Source organism: Camelina sativa, chromosome 9, assembly GCF_030686135.1.
Source record: "Camelina sativa cultivar CO46 ecotype springtype chromosome 9, ASM3068613v1".
NCBI classification, from domain to species: Eukaryota; Viridiplantae; Streptophyta; class Magnoliopsida; order Brassicales; family Brassicaceae; genus Camelina; species Camelina sativa.
In genome coordinates this window covers 16391450-16413061 of record NC_141888.1, presented here as the reverse complement: position 1 = coordinate 16413061, position 21612 = coordinate 16391450, and the positions used below count along the sequence as shown (strand labels likewise).

General features: G+C 35.6%; 3 protein-coding genes across 9 annotated transcripts; 2 read left to right on the top strand and 1 right to left on the bottom strand.

The window, feature by feature from the left end:
- Window positions 1-1072: 1072 nt before the first annotated feature.
- Window positions 1073-3674, top strand: LOC104712026 (cysteine-rich receptor-like protein kinase 10). Of its 2 annotated transcripts, none has more exons than XM_010428818.2 (5): window positions 1073-2140; window positions 2233-2541; window positions 2663-2900; window positions 2978-3128; window positions 3210-3674. In XM_010428818.2, exons 1-5 carry the CDS (start codon window positions 1204-1206, stop codon window positions 3516-3518), a joined length of 1944 nt encoding a protein of 647 aa, XP_010427120.1. In that variant the 5' UTR covers window positions 1073-1203; the 3' UTR covers window positions 3519-3674. The 2 variants fall into 2 exon arrangements, 1 of the variants encoding a protein (XP_010427120.1); XR_015567038.1 differs by having other exon boundaries at window positions 1120-2140; window positions 3015-3128.
- A 1600-nt stretch (window positions 3675-5274) lies between these two features.
- On the bottom strand, window positions 5275-8083 carry LOC104712025 (cysteine-rich receptor-like protein kinase 14). Of its 6 annotated transcripts, none has more exons than XR_015566836.1 (7): window positions 7176-8083; window positions 6960-7105; window positions 6753-6856; window positions 6458-6668; window positions 6105-6342; window positions 5865-6018; window positions 5275-5752 (listed from the first exon to the last, which is right to left on the bottom strand). XR_015566836.1 is itself a non-coding variant. In XM_010428817.3 (7 exons), the coding sequence occupies exons 1-7, from the start codon at window positions 8005-8007 to the stop codon at window positions 5435-5437; spliced, it is 1992 nt and encodes a 663-aa protein (XP_010427119.2). In that variant the 5' UTR covers window positions 8008-8083; the 3' UTR covers window positions 5275-5434. The 6 variants fall into 6 exon arrangements, 2 of the variants coding, with proteins under 2 accessions (XP_010427119.2, XP_087323171.1); XR_015566837.1 differs by having other exon boundaries at window positions 6105-6174; window positions 7176-8068; XM_010428817.3 differs by having other exon boundaries at window positions 6960-7094.
- Window positions 8084-15158: 7075 nt separating this feature from the next.
- LOC147938157 (uncharacterized) lies at window positions 15159-15902 on the top strand. Its single transcript, XM_087465504.1, has one exon. The coding sequence runs from the start codon at window positions 15159-15161 to the stop codon at window positions 15900-15902; it is 744 nt and encodes a 247-aa protein (XP_087321630.1).
- Window positions 15903-21612: the final 5710 nt, after the last annotated feature.

The window sequence follows — 21612 nt, the reverse complement described above, 5'->3', positions numbered from 1 at the left end:
GAACCAGAAAGCTCAACCTAAAAGGAATTCAGGTCCCTACTTTGCTTTAGCTTTTCCTTATTTTGAACTCTCGGGTAAAGAAGAATCGACAGGATCGAACTCAGATGGAGGTAAACGTCCCAAAGTCCAAACTAAATTTGAAACAAGAGAATGTTCAAAAAGAAGAATGGACATTAATCCTAAAAAAGAACTACCTATGAAGAAACGTTCAAGCTTACCAGATCATGGAAGAGAGGTTAATCATGAACCTCCTAACCCCCTTTAATCACTCTACCAAGTTCTGTCAAGATAATTTTTTTTGGTGTAATTAGTTCACACCCAGTTTAGGCATGATGGGCCGTTAGGTACTAATTTTTGATGAAGCGCATAGCAATGATCTCGAAGAATGCAGGCTATGCTTTGACAAGTTGGATGACAATTATTAAATTAGATTCTCCTTACCTTTCTTTTGTTTAAGCAGAATGTCATCTAAGCTCTGTAATTTTAGTTTAAACTTCCTGGCTCTTAGGCTTTATTAATAAGAGTTCCTTTATGTAAGAAAAAAAAAAACAAGATTATATATCCGCTTTAAGACTCGATTAAAGAGTATAACGTAGATTTAATTTTTTTTCATGAAAGTTATAAAAAATACCTAAAAACCCTCAACTGTAAATTTTGTGACCAAATATAACCCAAATTTCCATCGAAAAAATCCTCAAAAGTACTAAAAATAGAGATTTACAAAATCAAAAAATCAAATTCGTTTGTTTTGAGAATATATGGAGATATCATGAAATCAAAAAGATTTTTTTTTTTTACCTATATCAGCATATATCTATTTCGAAAGGTTTTTTTAAAATTTAAGAGAAATCAATAAAATTTATGAATCATTGATCAACGTGCGAACGATAAACCAAATATGATTATTTATATATTGAAAACAAAAAACAAAAATCTCAAATCCAAAAGAGAGATCGAGAATCTTGAAAAATAATTGAACTAAAGAATTGACGACTCCAAACTCAAATAATTGCAAGAAAAGTTGACTTTGACTTTTCTTTTCTTGGGTAAACGACTCCATAGTCCATAGACCATAGTACTACTTTCTTGAAAATTATAACTCTCTAATTGATCACATGTTGTTAGGATATATCTCTCTAACACATTCACAAACCTCAACTACAAGAGAAAGAAACAAAAAAAAAAAAAAAAAAAAACAAAGCAATGTCAAATTACCCTGTTTTCATTTTCTTTAACTTACTCTTAACCATCTTCCACGCCTCAGGACAAGATCCTCCTTACATCGGTCACTTCTGTGGGAACAGAGCAAACTTCACAAGAAACAGCACTTACTTCTCCAACCTCAAATCACTCTTATCTACTCTCTCTTCCCCAAACGCTTCTTACGCCACAGGTTTCCAAAGCGCCACCGTCGGGAGTGGTTCCGACACTGTCACAGGCCTTTTCCTTTGCCGTGGTGACATCATCCCCGAAATCTGCAGCGACAATGCTCTCTACGCCGTTGACGACGCTCTCACCCGTTGTCCTGACCAGAAAGAGGCCACGATTTGGTATAACCCTTGTACACTTAGATACTCGGACCGGAACATCCTCTCTACGTTGGCGACTAGTCCTGGCGTTCTTTTGACCAACACCAACAACGTAACGGCCGACCTACGAGACCGGCTCGGAGATGTTCTCAACTCAACCATGAACGAGGCGGCGATGATCGCCGTGAATAGTTCTCGTAAGTTTGGGCTAAGGAGAGCGGATTTAACACTGTCCGAGAGATTCTACGGGATGGTTCAGTGCACGCCTGATCTGACTAGTGATGAGTGTAACGTTTGTCTTCAACGAGCCATTGATGGATTGCCTCGTGAGCAAGTTGGTGGAAGGAATCTTCTTCCGAGTTGTAACGTAAGGTACGAGCTTTACCCATTCTACTCAGAAACCTTAGCTCCACCACCGCCGCCAATATCAGATACGGCCTCTCGTAACACACCGTTGGCACAACCGCAATCAAGAAGTTATAGAAACTCGACTTCTTTAATCATCACCATTCTTGTGCCAATTGTTGTTGCTTTAGTGCTTTTCGTAGCTGTTCAATGTTACTTCTTAAAGAGATCAAAGAGAAGCTATGACGGCTCTGCTTCTGATGACGGTAATACTAGAGTTTCAAGCACGACCAAAATTTTATATTTGTAACTAGAATAATGTTTTACAGGAAAAATGTTGTTGTGTATGGGTGCGCAGGGTCTCTACAGTTTGATTTTAAGACGATTGAAGCAGCGACAAACAAATTCTCTGACAGTAACAGGCTCGGTCAAGGAGGATTTGGGGATGTTTATGAGGGTATGTTACCGAATGGAACAGAAGTTGCTGTAAAGAGACTATCAAAATCATCAGAACAAGGAGTGGATGAGTTCAAGAACGAAGCTACTCTTGTAGCAAAGCTTCAGCATAGGAATCTCGTACGGCTTCTCGGGTTTTGTGTCGAAGGAGAAGAGAAGATACTCGTCTACGAGTTTGTCCCAAACAAAAGCCTTGACTATTTCCTCTTTGGTTGGTTTGCTTGATCACTTTATTTTAGTCTCTTAGTTCATTTTATTATAGACAAAAGCTAAAGGTTAATTGGTCACATTAGATATATACTAATTAATTTTGTGTGTATGGATTGGTGCAGATCCTTCAAAGCGAAGTGAGTTGAGCTGGAAAACGAGACACAGTATTATTGGAGGGATTGCTCGAGGAGTTCTTTATCTTCATCAAGATTCACGGCTCACGATCATACATCGTGACCTTAAAGCTAGTAACATCCTCTTGGATGCCGATATGAACCCCAAAATTGCAGATTTTGGGATGGCAAGGATTTTTGGGATGGACCAAACCCAGTCTAACACAAGCAGAATCGTTGGAACCTTGTGAGTGATGATTTGTGTCGCTTATTAATTATCCTTGTTATATATCATGGTTTATAAAAGTATAACTAATTTTGCAGTGGTTACATGTCTCCGGAATATGCAATGCATGGACAGTTCTCTGTGAAGTCTGATGTCTATAGCTTTGGAATTATAGTTCTTGAGATAATAACCGGCAAGAGGAATAACAACTTCAACCAAACTGATGGTGATTCCGACTTGGCCTCATATGTGAGAAACCATCAACTTATATTAATCAAGTCTATTGCATAATGTTGCTAAATAACATTGTGGGGTTAATCATATATGTAGTCATGGAGAATTTGGAAAGAAGGAGTTGCTGAAGAATTGGCGGATCCAGCAATAAGGGAGAGTTGTGAAAAAGATGAAGTCATAAGATGCATCCATATCGGCCTATTATGTGTTCAAGAAGATCCTGCGGATCGTCCAACAATGGGAACCATCGTAATGATGCTTTGTAGTAGAACAATGAGCTTACCAATTCCTCACCAACCAGGATATAGCTTTCCTAATCAAGATGAATCAGAAACCACCAATGCAGCATATGTCTCAGAGTCTAATATTTATGACTCATCCATCACAATTACTCTTCCTCGTTGAATATTCATGTTTGGGATTTAATATAGCTAGGGATAACATTGTATACTCTTAATTTACTACCCTTACGTCTTGGTGTTTGACTATAACGCTGTCCACAAAGTTCTGGATGCATGATGAAACATTATCTATTATATATTGAACTGGATATGTTATCAAGTCTAGATGTTGATGTGTTAGACTTGGACTTTTTCAAATTGGTTTTTTTCTTTTTGTCGTCTCGTCTCATACAGATATCTCTCGAAAATAGTTTATACTAGGATTTAGCCCGTAGTAAACCACGGGTCTATTTCTTTTATTTTTTGTTTGTTTTATAAATCAATAACCTTGTGTATTGTGAAGAAATGAACACTTAAATATTTATAACGAATAGATCAAAATTTAAGTTATATGTATGTATTAGTTTTTTTAGTGTAAGTTATCTTCTAAACCTTATGGGGGATGTATTCAACTTGACATTTTAAGTGATTTGTGTGAAACTTATAAATACTATGTTATTCAATCATATATTTTAAAAAGTCTATTAAAATCCACTGTTATTGAACTGATGATTTAAAAATCTACTTTAAAATCCACTGTTATTCAAAATAGTTTGTGGATTTAGATTTTAATGATTTTTTAGATTCTGGAGGATTTAGGTGGGATTTGTTTAGTTAAAAATAGAGAAATCTAAATCTCATGGTTTTAGGTGGGATTTGAAAGAATTTTACAATTAATCATATCAACTTCCCTAAAATCATTCAAAATTCCAAATTTTCTAAATCCCATCAAACTTTCTAAAATCATGGTTTCAATACACCCCCCTATATGTTTTATATAATTGTATTTAACTGTTAATTATAGGATTTAACCCACAGTTTACCGCAAAATAATTTGTTCTCTACATTATCATAAATTACTCAATTTAATATATCTAATATTCTAATATTGATAATGTTAGCAAAATAATGAAATGATAAATTATCTGTGTAACACCAAATTAATAATAATTAAATTTATATTCATATTGATCCAAATCATTCGTTCAATATAATTTCATTGCGTGTTATTTAATTTTTAATTGTAAATATTTATTATATATTAAAATAAATAAAATGTAAAATAATATATATCTGGAAATACTTGTTTGGTTACAAAAATCCTAAAACAATTTTTAAAATATATATTTGTTTATAAAAATTCAAATCACATCATATGCTGAAAAAAATCTAAAATTTTATTAACTTTATATATTAAATAGTAATTCAAATAATTAAATATAAGATTAAATAAAATTGAAAGGAGAATTCTATTTTAATATAACATATTGCTTTAAATTAGATAGATAGATTTTAGGAAATTAATATTATCAAATAAAGAAATGATTGTGTTTGGTTGAAAAGATTGTAGAGAATTTAGTTGAGAGTTGTTTGAATACAAAGATAAAAGAGGATGGCATAAAAATGTACTTAAAAATTGTTAAGATAGAATTTTTTCTATAATAAATGATCAAATTTACGGCAGCCAAATCAGATTCCTACAATTATTAACGGTTGGTGCTTTCACAGACGGCCCCATAGTTGACAGTTCTACATGCATCAAGAAAGATTATGGTAGAAAGTTTTACAAGCACCACATTCACGGTTGACAATTCTAACCTTATAAGAAGGACCACGGCGAATGAGTCTCCAAGAATTTGCAATAATTCGTATTATCTGAGGACAGAACCTAATACCTAATGTAGAAAAAGTAATTAGCCTTTAGTCAACTACTAGACTAATGAGGACAACTTATCTTTAGTGTGATTAATAAGATAACATTGAATCCCCTTCAATAGGAATCGTGCTTGGGTTAAGTGGCAAGATCGGATCTGCATCTTGAGTTGAAAAATGTTTAAAAAAAAAAAAAATGGAAGAAGAGAGCTAATTTGTGAACGTTGATCAACGAGGATATATATCAGTAATGGTTGCATTATCCACAGAACAAGAGTTGCTTGATCCTTCACCGATAGATTCTTGATTTCGATTAGTAGGATTGCTGCGTAAGAAAAATCCTGGCTGTCGAGGCACCGGTAAACACATTGTGTTACTATCAAGCATAAGGATGATTGTTGACAAATTGGGACGGTGTGCAGGGTCTTCTTGAACACATAACAGACCAATGTGTATGCATCTAATGGCTTGATGCCTCGGATAATTAGCTTCCAATGACTCATCCACTAGTTCTAGTGCTGAATCATTTCTCCAAAGTGTCCAAGCCTGAGATTGTGATCACATATGTATTAATTAAGTGACATATATATATATATATATATATATATATATATATTTCAACTTTCTTAAAGCAAACTTGATTTTATATATAACTTACATATGTGACCAAATTGTCAATGCCACCTTCACTCCTTCTGAAGCTGCTATTCCTCTTTCCACTTATTATCTCAAGGACTAAGACTCCAAAGCTATATACGTCGGATTTCACGGAGAAATGTCCACGCATTGCATACTCTGGAGGCATGTAACCACTGGAAAACAAGATAAAAACCAAAATTTAAAGCAAAGATAAGTAGTGAATTATGTATACTATGAATCTGATTCAGTAGAGCTCTACTATGTCCCAACGATCCGTCTCGTGTTGGCTTGAGTTTGATCTATTCGGAAGATCCTTGCCATGCCAAAATCTGCAATTTTCGGGTTCATATCAGAATCCAAGAGAACATTACTGGCTTTGAGGTCTCGATGTATAATGGTGAGACGTGAATCTTGATGAAGATAAAGAATCCCTCGACAAATCCCTCCAATAATTTTGAATCTTTTATCCCAATCCAACTGATGTTGCTTTGTTGGATCTTAAAAAAATAATAAAAAAAGCACAAGCACAAGCACAAAACAATACTCAAGACTGTGAACATCACCAAAATAATTTAAGATTATAACAGAAGTTTTTGGCTACTTGCAACTTACCAAACAAGAAGTAATCAAGACTTTTGTTGGGCACAAACTCGTAAACGAGTAATTTCTCTTCTCCTTCCACGCAAAATCCTAGGAGCCTAACAAGATTCCGGTGCTGAAGCTTGGCTACAAGAACAGCCTCGTTCTTAAACTCTTCATCGCCTTGTCCTGATGTTTTAGACAACCTCTTCACAGCCAGTTCTGTTCCGTCTGGAAACATGCCCTATCACCAGTAATTAGCTAAGGTTAAGTACTTAACAATCTATAACCTGATCAATCTAGTTGATTCCATGAAAGAATTTTTCACCTTGTAAACTTCACCAAATCCACCTCGACCAATCTTGTTACTCTCGGAAAACTTATTTGTAGCAGCTTCAATCGTCTTAAAGTCAAATCGAAGTGAGCTTGAAGCTGTGACATTTTAACAAACACAAGTATATTATTTAAGAGCCTCTTTTTCGGAAAAAAACGAAACGGGAATCACCAATGATATGATGAACAACACAAAACTCACTTCCATGTTCAGTTCCTCTATGTAACTTTCCCCTCCTCCAAAAACAAAACCAAAGAAGTAGCAGAACCAGGACAACAAAGACAAACGATACAGTGACAATAACCGCAACTTTCCCAGTCGAATTCGTTGTTTTAGCTGCGCAAACCCTAATTAAATCATCAGTTGTTACACAAAAGCAAAAACAGCATCACAAAATGTCTTAAACTAAGTTCTTACCTGTATCTGTCTTATTAACCGGTGGAGATGAAGACGGAGGAAACAGAGTGTTTCTACCAAAAGCTCCAGAGAACGGATAAAGATCCCACCGGAAGTAACAGTTGGGCCGAGAGACAACACCTCCTTGCTTCCCAAGGCAACATGACTGGTACTCGCTTAAGCTTCGAAGAAGACAGGTCTTACAATCATCTGAAGATATGTCCGAAGTACACTGCATCAATGCATACACAACTTGGGAATTCCCCAAAGCTTTTGAATCAGCCGCATACGAATCAGAAGTTGCTGTTCCTATCATATGGTCAACGAGTTTAGTCAAATTCAAACCCTTGAATTCTCTCGAGTTGTTCACAACTAACGACGGCTCCAAATCCAAAGATCCAACAAAGGAACGGTTGGAGTAGCGGACGAAACAGAGCGTTTCGTTATCGCCACGCCACCAAAAAGCTTCTGTGTGATTACGACAGCTCTGTAACAACCCATCTGACGCAGCCTTGACGCAAACAGAACAGAGGTTGGAGTCAGAGCCAGGGATGCACATCCCTAGAGCATAAGATTTCTCCGGATCTTGACCAACAGAGGACGCGTAGAAGCCGTCTTGAGATGAGACTGTAGTGGGAAGAGAGGTGAGGATGAGTCGATGGTTAATACCGTAAAGGCTCTCTGGTCTGAAGTAACCAGTTTCCAAACATGTTTGAGCACAGACAACACCAACGATCATTAGGTTGATGAAAACCCATATGGTTGATGATGAATCTTCAACTATCTTCTTGCTCGTATTCTCTGAAAATATGTATCCATGGAACCAGTTGAATTTTTGGGGTCTCATCCTCATCTCACATCCTCGTTACAGAATTTGAGAAAAAGTCACAAATAATGAAGAAGAAGACAGATAATAATAAATTTTGATTGACAAAAAAAAGAAAAATAATCTATATAATAATAACAAAGCGAATAAATGCAATAAACAGTTGTGTTTTTTTAATCGTACCTTTTGGATATTTTCTGAAAAGTCGTGATAGATTATTAAAACGGTTATTTATGAAAAGTTACAACTGTTCACTGTAAAGTTGTGTTGATTGGAACTGTTTTTCATTTTTTTTTTCATGACATAAAATCAACTAAAATTTCAATCTCAACGGTTTATACATTTTTCTAAATTATTTTCTAGCAATCATTCTTTTAAAAATCAAGAAATTCCTCTAATTCTTTCTTTAACAAAATTTTTTTGGAATGATGAATCTATCTCGAATAAATGTCACCAAAGGTTGTGTTTTTTCAATCGTACCTTTTGGATAATCTTCCAAAAAATCTATAGAAATTTTAAATTATGTGTTTAACAAAAAGTTGCGATTGTTCATTGTAACAATTTTTTTGTAAAGTTGCAACTGTTCATTGTAGAGTTGTGTCTATTCGAATATTCGTATCTTTTGATATCTATATATTTGTCTCTTTGAACTGTTTTTATTTTTTTTGTCATGACACAAAATAATATAAAATTTTAATCTCAATGGTTTTTACAGCTCTCTAAATTATTCTCTAGCGTTCGTTCTTTTAAAAATAAGAAATTCCTCCAATTCTTAATATAATAAAAGACTTTTGGAAAAATAAATCTAATTTACAATTTTTAGTTAATTTTTTATATAAAAAATTAATAAAAGTACCTATATATAATAGCAATCAGAATAAATGCCACCAAAAGTTGTGTTATTTCAATCGTACTTTTTGGATAATTTCCAAAAAAAACTATAGAAAATTTAAATTTTCTGTTTTACACAAAGTTGCGATTGTTCATTGTAACATTTTTTTGTAAAGTTGCAACTGTTCATTGTAGAGTTGTGTCTATTCGAATATTCGTATCTTTTGAATCTATATATTTTTCTGTTTGAACTGTTTTTATTTTTTTTGCCATGACACAAAATAATATAAAATTTCATTCTCAACGGTTTTACAGCTCTCTAAATTATTCTCTAGCATTCATTCTTTTAAAAGTAAGAAATTCTTCCAATTCTTGATTTAACAAAAGATTTTTGGAATGATGAATCTAATTTACAACTTTTTGTTAATTTTTATATATAAAAAATTAATGAAATTACCTATATATAATAGTAATCCGAGTAAATGCCACCAAAAAAAATATGTAGAAAATTTAAATTGTGTGTTTTACACAAAGTTGTGATTGTTCATTGTAACAGTTTTTTTTGTAAAATTGTAACTGTTCATTGTAGAGTTGAGTCTATTCGAATATTCGTATCTTTTGAAATCTATATATATTTGTCTGTTTGAACTGTTTTTATTTTTTTGCCATGACACCAAATAATATAAAATTTCAATCTCAATGGTTTTTACAGCTCTCTAAATTATTCTCTAGCATTTTTTAAAAAGTAAAGAGATTCCTCCAATTCTTGATTTAACAAAATATTTTTGGAAAGATGAATCTAATTTACAACTTTTAGTTAATTTTATACCTAGAGTCTTTTTCCAAGAGTTACATGGATTATATAATGAGCTTTTGGATTTGATTATTGAATATGGTAATAAAGATGTCTTCTATTTAAAAGCAGTTTATATGAGTTTGTAGGTATAATCAAATGCAGACACAACAGTTGCGACTTTTTGTAGTACCTTTTCGTAAAAAAATGTTTTTATTTGTTTTTTTTAATTCAAACGGTTGTATTTGTTCATTGTAGACTTGTGTCTTTTCACTATATTTTATTTATATTTTTTCATTACAACTTTTCGTTCTAATAGGTGTGTCTATTTAAATAGTCATACTTTTAAACTCTCTTTATATTTGTCTCTTCATCACTAACTAACAAGTTCGTTGAAACACATTTTCCATTTTATGTTGAGTCTAGATAATTGAATATATTCTATAATCTAAATAAAATTTTAGAAATGATTATAGCAATAAAGAAATTTTATACAACTTAATATTGAATTTACTGTTGTGTTTATTTATCTTAACTTTCCGTTAAAAAAATATTTTAATATTTAAAAATAATAATAACAATATGAATAAATGAGAACAACAGTTGCAACTTTTCGTAGTTCTTTTTTGTAAAAAAATTGGTTTTATTTGTTCTTTTTAAAAACCTTAAACAGTTGTATTTGTTCATTGTAGAGTTGTGTCTTTTCACTATATTTAATTCATATTTTTTCATCACAACTTTTCGTTTTAATAGGTGTATCTATTTAAATAGTCATATCTTTTGAACTCTCTATATATTTGTCTTTTCATCCATAACTAACAAATCATTGTTCACTGAAACAAATTTTTCATTTTATGTTAAATCTAAATAATTTGAATATTAATATCTAATATTCAATGTTATTCTGTTCTATCATCTAACTAAAATTTTAAAAATGATTATAGTTATTTAATAGAAAAATACATTACTCATTATAACCATTAGTTCAATATTTTCAGTACGGATCACTTTGTCATAATGATGTTTTTTAATTGTAGCTCTTTACCATAATTCTTCACAAAAATATTTTATATTTATAATACTATAAACAATATGTTTTGCAAAGTTGCGTCTATTCTACATAATATTTTTTGTTATAAGTTTTCATTTTGATAATTGTGTTTTTAGTAACAGTTTATGTACTCAAACTATTCTATTACATTCAAATAATTTCATAATGTATAATTTTAACTTTAAAATTTGAATTACTTTTTTCTAAAATACTTCTCCCGCTACATCGTGAAGGGTCTGAGTCTTAGTAATAATAATAATAATACATTTTAAGAGTAATTAGTTTATAGCCTCCATTACAGACTGTGTGTTGATCATGGTTTTATTCGTCCACATGTGTCGTTGTAACAAAAATAAAAAACGCTGACGAAATATCCGCTCTCAATCATGTTACAATGATATCGGCAACCAGTTATTTATATACTACTATCGTCATAACTACAACTTTTCTAATAAAGAGCAAGAACACATCTCACTAATTTTCATATCTCAAATTTTATAATTTTGTAAATTCTATATTTTTTAGTATTCAACTAATTAATATCTTAACTTATTTCAATATAAATATAGCATATGCTATTATGTTTATAAAAAGTTCAACATATGTGTATATGATATATATATATATATATATATATATTATTTTTGTTTTAAAATAGGATGAAATATTTAACTTTTCTATCACTCAAATTGTTTTTGTTCTTAATTTTGTTTTCAGGATATTATTACTGCATAGATATTCTTCCTATATTTTAAACATCATGATGTCTAGTTTTATTTTCAATTTTACTTGTCATCTTAAAATATGTAGTGTATTCCCTATTCTTCTTTTATATTTGTATTTATTTTAAATTAAATAATTTACATGAAATTATTATTTAACTAATTTTCAATTTCTGTTCACTTATTATTATTCTATCAATTATCAGTATATAGTTAATTATAACTTATATTTTTATGTGTTTATATTATTTTATTAGAAAACAGTATATTAATTTATTGTGACAATACTTGACTTCATTCCTAGGGGTGAACCTTTTTGTTAACCTCCTCATTCATAAACTATTGAAAATATGTCAAGTAATACTAAATATAAATAAATTCTTTACTTCAAACCAAAATCTGAAAAAAAAACAAAATAAATTTGAAAAAAACAGAATTATGTGAAGTGACTTTAGTGCAGTGGCCAAAGGTAAGTCCTTAATGCACAAGACACCATCATACCCAGGATCGAGTCCTAGTCTCTACGAATGTAGGGATTAGGTTAATAGGCTGGCTTGTTGTGGCCTAATGGTTGACAAAAAAAACAGAATTATTAAACAAAATAAATATTAAAATCATATTATATTTATATATAAATTAAAAATTAAATAAATATACATATTAAAAAAATCTTAAAAATATTAATTTATTTTAACCCAAACCAACACATAATTTCGTTTAATTATAAAATATAAACTCTAATTATCATTTGTAAACCTAAACCGACATATAAACTCATTTAATATTATAAAACATAAACTCTAATTCTTATTTGTAAAACCAAACCAACATATAAACTCATTTAGTATTATAAAATATAAACTTTAATGTCATTTATAAACCCAAATCGACTCATACTCATTTAATTGTATACCGAAATCCTCAATTATAATCTCAAACCAACATATAATCTCTTTTACTTGTAAAATATAAACTTTAAATTCTTATTTATAAACTCAAACTAACAGGGCATCGGCGACGGCGATTGACAAAAATCTAGCGACGGCGATGGCGATTGGCAACGAGATCTAGTCTGGCGATGTCTGTAGTTGTGGATGGAGGACGGGGAGAGGGTCTCTCACGTTTTCCTGTGGGTATCTGGCTTTGGAGATGGACCGGAAGTTCATCTCCAGGAGTGTGTGGATCTGTCGTCACAAGGAACGTGACGGTGGTTTCTGATTCAGTTTGGTGTCCTCGATTTGGTTCTATGGGCAGCGACCGGGAGGCTGGGGGAATCCGCTTTATGATTCAGGAGACTTCCGTTGGATTCTCCTCTCTGGGTTGGGATCTGCTCGGTAAACAAATTAATTTCGCTGCTGAAGATATCAAGGAGAGGATCCGATTGGTCGATGGCTATGGGGTTTTAAATCGATTTCCTTTAAGGCTCGGGGTTTATGGGATCCTTCATGATTTGTCTTCAGTGATAGTTTCCGGATGTATATTGATTCAATTTATGATTGTGGATTTCTCGGGTGGCCTGATATCGTTGGTTCGAGATTGGATTGGCTCTTCTTTCTGGTTAGTGATCGAGGGTATCAAAGAGATATTATACTGGTATGTGATTTATGGAAACTTTGGTTGCTCTTCCTTAGGATTTTTCGATTCAGAGATCTTTACATATTCTATCGTAGTGTTGGGATCGAATATTGTCATGATTTGCATATCCTGCGTCTTCATTTACGGATATTGGGTGGTCATGAGTTTATTTATATGGGCATTTGTGTTACGATGGTGTATATTTTTCTCATTTCTTTGCAGTCGGATTGTCTCTGAGTTTTCTGGTCTGACTGGTTGTTTTCTTTTCTCCTTCAGCTTTCTTCTATCGCTGCGGTTTCTCTGCTCTTTGTCTACTATGGCTCAATTGGCACTCAACAAAGGGCAAGGCCTCGTTGCTGGGCACTGAAACAGTGAAGGTCTCCAACACTGTTCTGGTTCAAAGGATACAACAGTTCTCTCTGACTCTGATTGGGAGGCTGATGAATTCTTCTATCCAAAGGATGGAGTCCGTAGTGGCCAATCTCCCTAAGATATGGAAGTTGGAGGATAAGGGGGTGGGAGCAGACTTGGGAAAAATCATTTTTCAGTTCAACTTTGATGAGGAGGCTGATCTTCAAGCGGTGCTGCAGAATGGTCCTTATCACTTTGACGGTTGGATGGTGTCCTTGGTTAAGTGGGAGCCAATTATCTCTTCCACTTATCCCTCGGCTATCAATTTCTGAGTGAAGGTTTCTGGGATTCCTATTCATCTATGGGAGATGGCTACTTTACAAGCTATTGGCAAGAAGATTGGTATTCTCCGTGAGATTGATGAGGAGTCTGGGAGCATCTGCGTAATGGTTAACGGTTTCAATCCTCTCTCATTTCAGTTGGTTGTGCCTTTTAATACTGGAGATGAGATTGTCGTTTCTCTGGATTATGAGAAACTTTCAGGCTATTGTGATCATTGTTCTCGCCTAACACATGAGGAGAGGGTTTGTCCAGAGTTACAAAAGGTGATGGGTGATCATGTTGGGGATAATCAACATGATAAGAAGGGAGGTTAGCATCAATAACTTATGGCTAAACAAGGGACTTCTCATAGTGATGGTGGCTGGGAGAGGCCGAGGAAGTTTGCGAAAAGAGCTCTTGACTTTCACAAGCAGGAGTCGGGTATTGGGGCCGGTGATTTTGGTGGCTACAGTTCTCACCGGTAGGAGAAACATCAGGCTCCGGTGTGGGATCAAAGGAGGCAATTTGGTGCGGAGACTAGTGAATCCGAGGGTAAGAGAGGGTTTCAGTCTGTTGGTGGGGAGTTTCGTGGTCATGGTGCTGCCTTTCATCTTAATAGAAAGGGTGGTGGTCCGGTGTGGCCTAAGCCGTTGTATAAGGCTAAGAACACTAGTAGTGAGAGGAGGGACCAGGATATTGACTCTGTGGTTACGGAGGCTGCAACGTTGAGTGGTTCTACAATAGATATGGATATGGGGGTTCTCATCAGGCAGGGGATGGTAAAGCTTTGGTGGTTTCAGACTTTAATGAAGAAACAGATGATCTGCTTGAGGTGGGGGAATATCCGGATGGTGATCCCATGGTGAAAGTGGATTCTTAGACAGGTAAGGGGGAAGATATTCTAGTGAATCAAGGTGTTGCGGATGATACTATACAAGGTACTTCTCCTTCCCCCCATTTGATTTGGTTTTGGGAGCTGTTAGTAATGCTTTGGGTGATGTAAATTTAGGGAAAAAGAGGTTTATGCTACAAAAGGTGTTAGTAGATCTAAGAGAGTTGCATTGCATTTGGCTTCTCCTAGGAAACGTTTACTTGCTAAAGCTCTGTCTAAATCTACAGGTGAAGGAAATAAACACAAGGTGGTGGGGAAACAGGGGAACAACACAATGAGTGGTAAACCATCAGGAGGTGGACGCCAAGTCAAGAAAGGGACGGTGGGTCTCCCGAAACCACCGGCTCAAATGTGAAGGTTCTAAGTTGGAACTGTCAAGACATAAAGGCTGACCTGACAGAGGAGTATTTGGGAGATTTATGGAAGAAGCATCGACCAAACATCTTATTTTTATCAGAAACAAAAAAATGTTTTTCTTATTTACAGAAATTTCAAAATAAGTTTTGTTATAATAAATTGTATACCGTTGATCCTCGTGGGTCTAGTGGTGGTTTAGCTTTATTTTATAAGGATGAATTAAAACTTTCGATTCTTTATGAGAGTGACCACATTATTGACACTCAAGTATTTTTTGGGCAACAAATGATTTTTCTATCTTTTGTGTATGGTGATCTTGTTCCCCAACATAGACAGAAAGTATGGGACAAATTAGTGGATATTGGTTCTTTTCGTATTGATCCCTGGTTAATGATCGGCGACTTTTACGAACTTGTGGGGAATCATGAGAAAACGGGTGGTGCTTTGCAACCAACATCTTCCTTTGTGCCCTTTCAATCAATGTTTTGGCATTGTGGCATGTTAGAACTCCCTTGTTATGGAGAACAGTTATCCTGGAGAGGGAATCGCTGTAATAATCAGGTGGTTCGTTGTCGTTTAGATCGCGCGTTAGGTAATGAGGATTGGCACTCCATTTTCCCACGTTCACAGGTTGATTATTTGGAGATGATTGGCTCTGATCACTCTCCAATTTTGGCTACGTGTCTAAAATCAGTTTTCCGACGAAATAGGCAGTTTTGGTTTGATAAACGTTGGTTAGGGAAGGATGGATTAATAGGGGCGGTCGAGTCAGGGTGGAATCGTACAAACAATTTCCGAACACCGGTCTTTGTGGATAAATTAAAGAATTGTCGGAATTCAATTTCTTGGTGGCGTAAAAATAATATTTCTACCGGGCCCTCACTTATTTCTTCCCTGAAGGCGGCTCTGCAGGAGGCAAAAATGGATGAGACGATTTCTCAGGCGGAAATACGAAGTATTGAGAGTAAATTAAAAGAGGCTTATCGTGATGAGGAATTGTATTGGCAGCAGGAAAGTAGGAAATTCTAGTTACAAGTTGGTGATAAGAATACAAAATTTTTCCATGCTTCTACCAAGCAGCGGAGGGTGAGAAATAGGATTGATGGTTTATTCGGTCCTGATAACATTTGGGAGGAATCCACCTCGGGTATGGAGAATATTGCTTCAAAGTATTTGAGGCTCTTTTCACGAGATCGGATGTGAAGGGTATTTCCGAGATGATTCAGGAGATTGCTCCCATCATTACAAATATGATGAATATCCTGAGATATTTCTGAATCGGAAGTTCGGAAAGCTCTGTTCGCCATGCATCCAGAGAAGACACCAGGACCTGATGGTATGACGGCTCTGTTTTCTCAACGGTTTTGGTCCTCACTAAAAGAGGATTTGGTAGCTCTGGTTAAAGAGTTTTATTGCATGGGTTGTTTTGATCCACGCTTAAATGAGACAAATATTTGTCTTATTCCAAAGAATGAGAGACCTCAGCGAATGGCGGAGTTTCAGCCGATTAGTCTTTGTAATGTGAGTTACAAGATTATTTCTAAAGTCCTGTGTTTTCGGTTGAAAAGGTTTTTGCCGTCTCTTGTCTCAGAAACCCAATCGGCGTTTGTCTCTGGTCGATTAATAACATATAATATTCTAGTTGCCCAGGAAATGTTTCATGGGTTAAATACTAATCAACGGTGCAGATCATATTTTCTATTTTTTAAAACGGATATGAGTAAAGCATATGACCGTGTTGAATGGGATTTTTTGGAAGCGGTCATGGTTCGGCTGGGTTTTGATAAAAAAATGGATTTCTTGGATTATGTGGTGTGTCTCCTCTGTCTCGTATAGAGTCCTTCTTAATGGTCAACCTCATGGTTCTGTTTTACCAAAGAGGGGTTTGCGCCAGGGGGACCCTCTTTCCCCGTATTTGTTTATACTTTGCACAGAGATGTTGATCGCCAATATTAAAAAGGCTGAACGGGAGAATAAGATTACGGGTATCACTCTGGCTCGGGACTGTCCCACCATTTCGCATTTGCTGTTTGCGGATGATAGCCGGTTCTTCTGTAAAGCCGAGGTGACGGAAAGTCAAACTGTTATGGAGATAATAGGCAATTATGGTAGAGCTTCAGGGCAAGAGGTTAATCTAGCAAAGTCTTCCATCATGTTTGGCAAGAGTGTTCCGCCTGATATTAGAATTTAGTTAAACTCTGTTATTGGTATTTCTATGGAAGGCAGTATGGGTTCTTATTTGGGTATTCCTGAGAATCTACAGGGCTCGAGAACTAAGGTTTTCAGCTATGTTAATGATCGTCGTGAAGATCGTGTGAATGGTTGGTCTGCGAAATATTTAACGAAAGGGGACAAGGAAGTTATGATTAAATTAGTCGCATTGGCCCTCCCAACCCATGTTATGTCATGCTATAAACTGCCGCAGGAGCTGACTTCTAAGTTAACAAGTGCTATTGCATGGTTCTGGTGGAAGTCTAATGATAAAGCAAAGGGACTACATTGGGTAGCTTGGGACAAATTGTGTAAGGATAAATGTGACGGAGGGTTGGGCTTCTGTGCTCTAGAGCAGTTTAATGATGCGATGCTTGCTAAACAGTATTGGCGATTAATTCACTACCCAACGTCCGTAATGGCTAGGGTAATGCGAGGTTGATATTTTAGGAATAAACATCCCCTAATGGCCAAAAAACCTTACTCCCCCTCTTTTGCTTGGCAGAGTATTTACTCAACAAAAGGTTTGGTGGAACATGGGGCAAGAGTGGTGATAGGCTCTGGCTGTAATACTTCTGTATGGAGAGACCCTTGGATACCGGATAACCCACCAAGGCCAGCTTCTGTTCGTGGGAAGGTGTTACACCCTAATTTAATGGTTAATCATTTAATTAACCCAATCACTAAGGAATTGCATTTGCCTATTCTCGAGGAGTTCATGGATCCGGAGGAAATTCCGATATTTTGAGTATGACGGTCAGCAAGTCCTTTAAACCGGATATGTTAATTTGGCATTACACAAAATCCGGGAAATATTCGCTCAAATCGGGTTATCGGCTTGCACGATATTTAATAAAGGAAGTTGAGTATGGACCATCGTGTATGGCCCTTTGAGCACAAGCCTGGAAACTTGAAGTTTCCCCAACGGTTCAAAATTTCTTCTAGCAGATTGCTTCCGGTTCTCTGCCAGTGTTGGAAAGGATTGCTCATCAGGGTGTGCGGTGCGATACCATCTGCAAGTGATGAGATTCTGTGGTTGAGACTTTTAATCATGCTCTCTTTGAGTGTCCTCACTCGCATAGGATTTGGGAGTTGTCTCGGTATTGCTACTTCCTGATGGATTCCCCTATGGATCAGTGTATTCGAATTTAGATTTTATTTTCTGGTGGACGTCTTCTCATACGGGAGTTTCGGGCATTTGTTATCGCCTACCTTGGATTTTATGGTCAATTTGGAAGGCTAGGAATAAAAAAGTTTTTGAGGGATCGGAGGCTGAGCCAATTGATGTTATTGATCAGGCTACTAATGATAAATTACTATGGGAGGAGGCTAAAGCCATCTCCATGAGAGTCAAGGATCCTCCGGACCCTTCAGATATCACGCCACCCTCTTCCCGTTGTCAGATTGATGGATGTTGGAAGGGGTCGGATTGTTTTATGGGGTTGGGTTGGTGGTATTGCAATGGTGAGGACTCGACATTACTTTTGGGAGCACGTTGCGTTAGACGAAGCCTTTCACCCCTTCATTCGGAGTTACAAGCACTGATTTGGGCGATGGAGTCTCTACAGAATGCTGGTATTATCTGCCAAGCTTATGAGACGGATTGTGCGGAGTTAGTGGTGATGGTGCAGGATCCAGATGAGTGGCCCGGTTTCTCCAATCTTCTAGATGATTTCAGCCACTTCAGATCTTCTCTCCCCGCCTTCACTTTGACCATGATCCAGCGTATGTCAAATGTAAGGGCCGACTGTCTTGCTCGTTCCTCGAGATCTTTAGTTTCAGAAATATCTTTTGTAAACTCTTTTCCTCCGGTTTGGGCAACCAATCGTGGAGTTATTTTCTAATTTTATGTTTGGTTGACAAAAAAAAAAAAAATCTCAAACTAACATATAATTTCGATTATTTAAAAATTAAGATTATAATCTTCTTATAAAAATTCAAACCAATATTTGAACCATTTAATAAAAAGTATAAATTTTGTTTTCTTAATTTATTTTGGTTTCTGATTTCAATTTTGATTTATTTTTTAAATATAATATTATATGGTATTTTTTCATTGATTTATGAAAGGGGAGGTGAATAAAAGGATTCACTCATAGAGGTGAACCCAAATATTTTCCTACAATAATCTATAGTATATTAAATATGGAAATTTCACCGAAAGAGAAAACACGATAATCACATTAACGGATAACTGAAAACAAAATCATGTCATCAATTAAACTTAATTAAATAAAATTAATTAATATTATCGTTGAAACTGAAAAAAAAAATGACACAAATCAAAAAAAAATTTGGGAAACCACGTGACAATTTCTAAAAGAGAAAAGTGTTAACTATGCCATGAACAGTAGATAACTTTCTTGCCTATGCCATTTTACATAACTCGTTCTCCCGCCTGCCATATAGTGATCGAAAAAGACCCTTTTGCCCTCAATTGAGGGAGCTCGTGATTGAAGCGTCAGGCTAGGGAGAAAAAATTAAAAATAAAAACAATTTTTATTGAAGTGACTTAAAGTTGTAAGACCAGTTAATTACTGCATCGGGGAATGCAGCCCTTCGGCGATTCATTGAACCAATGTTCTCTCTTTCTTAGTTACTGTTTGTTCTCTTCTCAAAAATCATTTTATTTTGCTTCTCATCAAATAAAAGAGAGAACACTGCTGCGACTTTTAACCTTCTCTCATTTTTTGACGGTGGCCATACTATTCTGTGAGCCGCTGAAGTATTATAATCTCAAACGGATGAATTTCATCTTTCAGACCCAACTACGGGCCAATCCTCCACCTTTCGCTCCGGCGACCGCGACAGCGGAAGCCCCAGAAACTCGTGCCAAAGTTAAGGACCCCGACGATTGGTATGATTTTGTACTTAATTGCCCTAAATTCTAGTTATTTTGTGTTGCTGTGAGTTTTGACCTTACTTTCAATCGTTTCAGTGGTCCATTCCAGATACCTGATGCCGGAATTAGTGAGGAAGATCTTACCGACACCACCGGACGCAGGTAACTCTGTTGGGCAACCACCCTCCTCTTCCTCTGTGTTTTGTTTTTTTTGTTGTTCGTTACGTTTTAAACCGCTTTGATAGACATGAATTGCCTGTGAAGTTTTATGTAGACTTTATTGCATAAGGATGTTTTTTTGTCCATCTAGTCTGTTTAAATTCTTAAGATTTAGGTAGACTATATTGGTTATAGATTTTGTGTCCACCAAGTTAGTCTACCAGTTGTTCTCCATCTATATTGTGTCTCCTCTTCCTCTGTGTTTTGTTGTTTTTGTTGTTCGTTATGTTGTATACCGCTTTGATAGACATGATTTGCTTGTGAAGTTTTAGGTAGACTTTATTGCGTAAGGCTGTTTTTTTGTCCATCTAGACTGTTTAACTTCTTAAGCTTTAGGTAGACTATGTTGGTGGACACATTTTGTCTCCACCAAGTTAGTCTACCAGTTGTTGTCCATCTATATTGTGTCGGTTATATATTTTGTGTCCACCAAGTTAGTCTACCAGTTGTTCTCCATCTATATTGTGTCTCCTCTTCCTCTGTGTTTTGTTTTTTTTGTTGTTCGTTACGTTGAATACCTCTTTGATAGACATGATTTGCTTGTCAAGTTTTAGGTAGACTTTATTGCGTAAGGCTGCTTTTTTTTCCATCTAGACTGTTTAACTTCTTAAGCTTTAGGTAGACTATGTTGGTGGACACATTTTGTCTCCATCAATTTAGTCTACCAGTTGTTGTCCATCTATATTGTGTCTCCTTCCAACTTTTAAAGAAATGTGTAACGGATGCTGAGTCTGTGAATGACTCCTCAATTCTTGTCCCGACAGGTGTGATGAAGATGCTGGCACTGGTAATCCTGTTCCTCCCCATTACAGGCCTGATGAAGACTCATCTACGAATCTGCCCTACTCGGAGGACACGAACCAACAAGGAAGGTAATTATTCCAATCATTTTTCTTTTGCATTCAATGTACATGTCTACCCAAACATTTGTCTATCAATCCTGCATTTAATGATGGACCAGGATCCGCCATCAATGTATATGTCCACCCAATCATTTGTCTATCAAAGCGTATTTGGGTTCATAACTAAGACCATACATCATTCTCCCCATTGCAGGTCGTGCGAGGTCGTTGAGGCTGCTAATATTTAGCCATCTTCTTATTGCAATTCCCCCAACGAAGCAGCCCCTTCTGGTATCGGTGCTCCATTGATGGACCACAGTCCGAATTCAATGTATATGTCTATCCACCATTGTCTATCAAACAGTATTTAGGTTAATTGTCGTTGATTCCATACAACCTTCAGCATCTATTGCTGAGCATGGGTTGTTATCCGATGCATCCTCATACAAACATAAATGATCTGTAGACATATATTGTGACAGCATTCATCTGGTCGTCCGTATTATTTATGTTTCTCCAGGTTGAAAGCCAGTGATTAGGAATCTTGCTTACCTTTCAAAATACACGATCTTTTTGTAATTTTTTTTTGTATGAAACCATGTGTTTCAGCCTTCAGTTATGGATT

Bases quoted from the DNA above. Each gene is read 5' to 3' on its own strand.
- LOC104712026 (XM_010428818.2), top strand. From the start codon at position 1,204: ATGTCAAATTACCCTGTTTTCATTTTCTTTAACTTACTCTTAACCATC. The intron at 2,141-2,232 runs GTAATACTAGAG...ATGGGTGCGCAG, and splicing joins CGGCTCTGCTTCTGATGACG to GGTCTCTACAGTTTGATTTT. The intron at 2,542-2,662 runs GTTGGTTTGCTT...GGATTGGTGCAG, and splicing joins CCTTGACTATTTCCTCTTTG to ATCCTTCAAAGCGAAGTGAG.
- LOC147938157 (XM_087465504.1), top strand. From the start codon at position 15,159: ATGATTTTTCTATCTTTTGTGTATGGTGATCTTGTTCCCCAACATAGA.
- LOC104712025 (XM_010428817.3), bottom strand. From the start codon at position 8,007: ATGAGGATGAGACCCCAAAAATTCAACTGGTTCCATGGATACATATTT. The intron at 6,669-6,752 runs GTGAAAAATTCT...TACTGGTGATAG, and splicing joins GATTTGGTGAAGTTTACAAG to GGCATGTTTCCAGACGGAAC. The intron at 6,019-6,104 runs GTAGAGCTCTAC...CTTGTTTTCCAG, and splicing joins AGACGGATCGTTGGGACATA to TGGTTACATGCCTCCAGAGT.